Raw genomic sequence first — 6,834 nt, 5'->3', positions numbered from 1 at the left:
ATTGCGATTTCACACACTGTAGTGAGAGATCGAATAACAAACTCTGATCAAGGAATTGTGTTAACAACTTTTGGTTTTTGAGGTGAAAATATTTAAGTAACTTTTTAAATAGAAACGAAATTAGTGGAGCCAACTTTTCTCAACAAAATGATTGAAGGGAATTCTGCTAGATAAAAACTTAACACAGAGAGTTAGAATAATAAAAAAAATAGTAAAATTTGCTTAAAAATCAAAACACAAATGATGTTTATAACAATATAAATAGAAACGATTACGATCTTACGTTTATAAACCCGAATTCGAAAGAAAACGCATAGACAACAATGAAGAAGAGTAGTGTTTTCGAGTTTTCTTTGATTTTAGTTTTACTGAGAGCGTTGTGTTGTGAAGGGTGTTGGAAGCATGAGAAAGAAGCTCTCATCAATATCAACAGTGTCTACTTCGACAACCATTTACCTTGGGTAGAAACCACTGACTGTTGCAAATGGGATAGGGTTGAGTGTAACTCTACCTCAGGGCGAGTGGTGAAACTTGATCTTTCTTGTAGGATTGATTATCCAGCACTTCGATATTGGCTTCTCAATTACTCCCATTTTCTTGTGTTTGAAGACTTGAAGAATCTCAACTTGTCAAGCACTTACATATCTAGTTGCGTTGAAACCGAAGGTTCCATCTTTTTCTTTTACAGAATGAAATAACGTCTTGTATTAGAAAGTTTGATGTTTTATGTGACTATGTTGTGCTGATATGAAAGAAAATGTAACTATGTTGTGAAATAATTTAGTAACACGAGTTGTTATAAGAATTAATATTGAATAATTCAGAAGAAATCATACGATGGTACAAATATGTAGATGTTTAGTTCATGTTAATTTAAGTCTCGTCTTTTGTGTTGCAGCATTAGGACTAAATCATCTGGAAGTCCTGGATTTGAGTGATAATTTTGGTGTCAATATTTTATCATGCGTGCCTGAGTCTTCATCTCTTAAGGTTTTATACTTACAAATTAACAAGCTCGATGCAACTTCATACCAAGGTCAGTTTGATACATATTTTTCTAAATACTGCAACCGTAGAAGAGATTGATAATCATATATTTGAAGTTTGACTGAAAATACCATCATTAACGTGACATCAGTGGTAATCCTGAACTGAGTAGCTTCATGAATTGCTCGGGGATTTGAAATTGAATGATAGTAAAAACTGCATTAGTTTGTAGCAGCTGGTTGTTAATTTCGTTTTATTAATAACTTGTGTTCTTTCACAACATAGGCTTTTGTTGGAGAAATATTGATTTCTTGAGGGAAAAGAGCTAACATAATGTTGTTCCTTCTAGGTTTATTCTCCAAGTTGATAAATCTTGAGGTTGTTGACTTGACCATGTGCGAGTTCAGCAACGATGATGACATTGCATCTGCTTTGAGTGCCCTTCCATCTCTCAAGTCTTTAAATTTAGAATTTTGTACTCAATTGAATCAGAGATCACTTCATAGTAATGACACACTTTGCACTTCATATTATTTCCTTTCCTTATTTATGATTAGTTAATTAACTATGATCAGAGTATATGTGAATAGGTTTTTCAAAACTGAGGACATTGGAGATCCTTGACTTGACTATGGTGGAGTTGGAAGACAGTAACTTACATTCTTCAGGTCGTTTTCATCATCTTTCATTAAATGTTTTCTTAAACATGGTTCATGACTCTTATGAGAATGTGCTACGGCATCATCTAACAACTACTAATAACTGGATGTATCATGCAGAGAAAGAAGAATTCGCATGGCCATCTAATCTGCAATTCCTTGGACTAAGTGGAAATAGTTTCAGTAATGAGGTTTTTTCTTCTCTAAGTGGGCTTCGACATCTCAAATTTCTTAATATAAGCCGAAACCAATTGAAAGGATCTTTGGATATTAGTGGTTAGTACTAAAATTATCATGGTTTTCTTTCTTTCAGCATGACAATCCTTTGTGTGTATTTGTATATATCTGTATAATACTGTTACACTCTGTAACAATGGTATATTCAATCAAACCTTTCTCTCTCCCTGGTAGGATTATCATCAAGCAATTTGGAAATTCTTGATTTCAGTCAGAATGATATCACCAATTTTGTTGTCAACCAAGGTATATGTGCAATTGATATTTCATACACTTAATGTTTAATTTATTTTAAGGCATTTATAATTTTTTTTCATTCTTTCATATCTTCTAATTTAATACTTTTATCCAAATATAATTTCTCAGATTGGCCTGGGCTTAAGATGCTAAAGGAATTATCCATAAGCTATAATGAATTCAAGGGGCCACTTCAACCATATTTTGCTAACTTCTCATCCCTTAGGAAGTTGGATCTTTCTAATAACAACTTTACTGGTAATATTGGTTCTAGCCTTGCAAGTCTTACATCCCTAGAATATCTGGCTTTTGATGGAAACCAATTTGAAGTCCCTATTTCATTCAAACTATTTTTTAATCATTCAAACCTTAAGTTCATCTATGGCAATGGGAACAAAGTCATACTGGACTCACACTCTTCTATGAAAAAATGGGTTCCAAAATTTCAATTGCAAGTACTCAGTTTGTCTTCAACGACTGAGTCCCATTCTCTCCCTATTCCAAGCTTCCTTCATTACCAATACAATTTGACTTATCTGGATTTCACTGGATGCAAACTAGAGGGAGAGTTTCCAAAATGGTTGTTGGAAAACAACACAAAATTGACATACCTTGTTCTTAAAAATTGTTCCTTCACTCAGTTCCAGCCGCCATCTTATCCCCATCTCCACCTTGCAGAAATGAAAGTATCCGACAATGCAATATCAGGTCAAATCACGAGGTACAATATCAGTTCATTTTTTCCAAATTTGAAAATTTTAGATATGTCTGAAAATGCAATCCATGGTTCAATTCCTCATGAATTTGGCCGAATGAAGTTACTGCAAACATTGGATCTCTCAAATAATCATTTGTCAGGAGAAATTCCACATGAGCTAAGCAACATGACCTCTTTACAAACATTGGATCTTTCCCATAATCAGTTAACAAAGGTCATATTTGGAGTTGGTCACCAATCCACAGGAAGCATCAGTTCATTGGATATAAGCAATAATCAATTGGTGGGAAAAATTCCAAGCCTCATAAAAAATATGTCAGGATTGGAGCTTCTTAGTATGTCCAATAATCATTTTGAAGGATCTATTCCGCTGGAATTGGCAGAACTTAAAAAACTAATTTATCTAGATCTGTCCCAAAATAATCTGATTGGTGTAATTCCACCTTTTGTAAATTCTTCGGTTAACACTATCCATTTGAACAACAATCATTTAAGTGGATTGTCCAAAAGAACGTTCCGTGGAAGCTCTTCCTTGAAGTTGCTAGAACTTAGCCACAATGAAGTAACCCATAGCATTCAAGATATGGTAGAAGACCTTAGTTTCATAGAGTTGAAGATTCTCCTTTTGCAAGGTAATCACTTCAATGGGGTTATACCAAGTCAATTATGCAAGTTGAAAGATTTAAGCATACTAGACCTTTCTCAAAACAACTTAACTGGTGTGATACCCAAATGCTTGGGTAGGATGCCTTTCTACAATGAATACCCTGAGGAACTAGAAAGATTGCTTCATGGCATCATTAGGTCGCCCTATTCTAGATTTGACAGACAGTTACCAAATGTGCAAGAAAGAGCAAATCTCACTTCAAAGAGGAGAACTGACACTTACGTAGCGAGTATCCTTGCTTACATGTCTGCAATTGACTTATCCCACAATAAACTTAAGGGCAATATCCCATCTGAGCTTGGAAACTTGACAAGAATTCATTCATTGGACTTGTCGCATAATTTTTTGACGGGGAAAATTCCAACTACATTCTCCAAGTTGCATCAAACAGAGAGTTTGGATCTTTCATTTAATAAGCTGAGTGGGGAAATTCCAACACAATTAAGTGAATTAACCTTTCTTTCTTCATTCAATGTATCTTACAATAACTTGTCTGGTGCAATTGAGAGAAAGGGACAATTTCTGACATTTGAAGAGAGCTGCTTCACTGGTAATCCATTACTTTGTGAACCTCCACTAGCAAGAAGTTGCAATCCTGCGCCTGTTGTTCTTCCAAATGACTCAGACATTGATAGTTGGGTGGACATGTTAGTTTTTTGTGTGACCTTTGCCGTGTCATACACATCATTTTTGTTGGTAACTGCAGCGGCTTTGTACATTAATCCTTACTGGAGGCAGTTATCCTTTTACTATGCAGAACTGGTGAGCCTGAATTGCTACTACTTTATCAAGGACAATTTGTGCAAGTTATGTAAAATTGGAAATGCGTAACATCATATTACCCTGTGTGTCTAAAACATCACTATCTTGTGTGTTGGCTCTAAGTGTGATGCAATAGTTAATTAGTTATGTATACGTTGTATGAAAATCGTATGTACTGAGGAACACACTAGTTTGTGCAATAAAAGTCTTTTTTAGTCACGTCATTATAGCACAGATACTCCGATAAGAGGTAGCTGGTATCGTGCAATGAGAAAACTTATTTAAAAAGAATTTTGAAACAAAAATTGAGTTTGACAAGCGTGACATTGCAACTCATATGTATGCTCTGGTGCAACAAGGAATTCAGAATCACATAATACTGTAAAAAATGCTTGTTGGTTAAATACCATGTTATTAAATTGTTCAGCTTGTTAATATTTTATATTTTTATTTATGAAGCATGAGCTTTCAACCTTAATTAGCAGTTTCTAACTCTTCTCGAGTGATTATTTGGATACCACTATCCATCTCAATTGTTAAATTAGAAGTGGGATTCAATCAAATTGAACTTGGAGTAAACAATGTGGCTTAACCAACTTAGTATCAGAACATGGAATGAGTCCAGGTCCTTGGGTTATAACTTTGATCCTGAAGTCATCAAATTAATCTTAATGAGCATAAGAAAGGTAGTTTTCGTGTATGTTTGTGCCATGTGAGCATAAGAAGTCATCAAATTAATCTCTTGGGCGAACTATTAACAAGCAAAAAGCTCAAAACTAGGTTGTATAGAAAGATCCCAACTAGGAACTATATCCAAATCGAAAGTCGAAGTTCCTTTGACAAAGTTCTATGGCATGTTTTCTGTATAGGTGTGCCACTGACATGAACCTCTCTTAAGCTAAGTCTGAAACATTAATGATTCAAACTCCACGCTGATGCTCTGCAACAGCTCTTAAATAAGATAAAGTTTACAAATGAAACGTTCTTCTACCAAATATCTAATTGTTAAGGATAATATGCTTACCTGAGCAAATGAAGAGCAAACCAGGAAAAGCTTTCCATAAAAGGTGATTCTACCAAAATGTACTCTTCAAGGCTTAGTCTCAAACATGAGATTGTTCTGAATTTAATGGTTGATAGAAAGTCCTACCCTATATTATCCAAGGCACCAGTAACAAACTAAGAATAATTCTCAATGCCATTTTAACAGAAAGTTCTTGAATAAATCTATGGTTTTCAGTTAATCAAATGAAGTAATTGTATAACATGTGTTAAATCACGGTGTTGATCATGATCGTAATCTATTACAGAACAACTTTGTATTAAACATCTACCTTCTTATAGCTTTTTATATGCAGAAGTATCACTGTGGGATTATATATATGTTATACACCGATACTTTTTCATATATTTTTGTGTTATATATATATATATATATATATATATATATAAAGCTTAAACAACAAAGAATTTGTACGTAGGCATATATAGAAGCCTATCTTAGTAATTTTCTTTTAAAATGATTGTAAAATTTAAAAGTACATATTGAAGATTTGGAAGACATGCACTACCTTAGAATGATGAAGGTAGAATTTTTGGTCATTCATAGAAACTGGTGAAGAATAGGTTTGATTTCTAATCAGCACCATCACGAAATTATGAAATTCAAATATCCTCCACTACTTCATAATGAAATTTAATGAATAGGACAAAAGAGGCAAATAATCAAATCACCGACCAATGGTTATCAGTGAAACATTGATATCATGTCAAGAAGTTCTATTGTCCTAAAGTTTACAGTGTCATATGAATAATAAACATTAGATTTATCTCTATGACTAGTAAATCCAAAATCCTCGTCATAGTTCTACAATTATCGATAACATGCCCTACTCTTGAAATTTGTTCACCTTTTCCTTTTACTATAGCCAGATTCATTTTTAAAAGATTCGTTTATTGTGTTTGCACGATGAACAAAACCCAGCCTCAGGTTGATGAAGTCCCACATAAAAAAGTTGGTTTTTATAATTGTTGTCACCATTTTTTGGGTTCCTTTCTGTTGGATTTAATATGGTCAAAGATCAACTAGTGGTGACCCAAAAGAAAGGAAGAGAAAAATGTATTGTTGACGGAGAGAGGCCTCACCCGGTAGAAGAATTTAAGACCATCGTTTTGGGTGAGAGTGGAATGGTGAAGATTGGGTGTCATAGGGGCTGAGCGAGAAGGAGAATTAGTAGAATGTCTGAAAGAATATGTGGGGGCATTTGAAAGAATATGTGGGGGGCATTTGCATGGTCAGTTATGTATGGGATAAATCCTGACTTTATGTGTCACCGGCTGTCTATAAATACAAGGGTGAAACCAGTAGTGCAGAAGAGGCGTAAGTTCGTGGGAGAAAAAAAGGGAGATTGTAGAGGTAGAGAAGCTTCGGAGTGTGGGCTATATTAGGGAAATATAGTACCCTTCTTGGCTTGCAAATGCTGTGTTGGTACAAAAAAGTAATGAAAAATGGAGGATGTGCACCGATTTAAACAAAGCATGTCCTAACGATTCGTATCTGTTACCCA

General features: G+C 34.5%; 1 protein-coding gene across 1 annotated transcript; it reads left to right on the top strand.

Annotated features, from left to right (window-relative positions):
* The first annotated feature begins 281 nt into the window (after nt 1-281).
* Nucleotides 282-4,486, top strand: LOC137826888 (cuscuta receptor 1-like). Its single transcript, XM_068633045.1, has 7 exons — nt 282-666; nt 899-1,036; nt 1,337-1,492; nt 1,578-1,655; nt 1,767-1,922; nt 2,058-2,129; nt 2,250-4,486. Exons 1-7 carry the CDS (start codon nt 324-326, stop codon nt 4,334-4,336), a joined length of 3,030 nt encoding a protein of 1,009 aa, XP_068489146.1. The 5' UTR covers nt 282-323; the 3' UTR covers nt 4,337-4,486.
* The last annotated feature ends 2,348 nt before the right edge of the window (nt 4,487-6,834 follow it).

Source organism: Phaseolus vulgaris, chromosome 8, assembly GCF_000499845.2.
Source record: "Phaseolus vulgaris cultivar G19833 chromosome 8, P. vulgaris v2.0, whole genome shotgun sequence".
NCBI classification, from domain to species: domain Eukaryota; kingdom Viridiplantae; phylum Streptophyta; class Magnoliopsida; order Fabales; family Fabaceae; genus Phaseolus; species Phaseolus vulgaris.
This window is presented reverse-complemented; position numbering and strand designations above follow the sequence as displayed.

Coding starts and splice junctions, on each gene's coding strand:
- LOC137826888 (XM_068633045.1), top strand. CDS start 324: ATGAAGAAGAGTAGTGTTTTCGAGTTTTCTTTGATTTTAGTTTTACTG. Junction 1,037..1,336: donor CGATGCAACTTCATACCAAG/GTCAGTTTGATA, acceptor TGTTCCTTCTAG/GTTTATTCTCCAAGTTGATA. Junction 1,493..1,577: donor GAATCAGAGATCACTTCATA/GTAATGACACAC, acceptor ATATGTGAATAG/GTTTTTCAAAACTGAGGACA.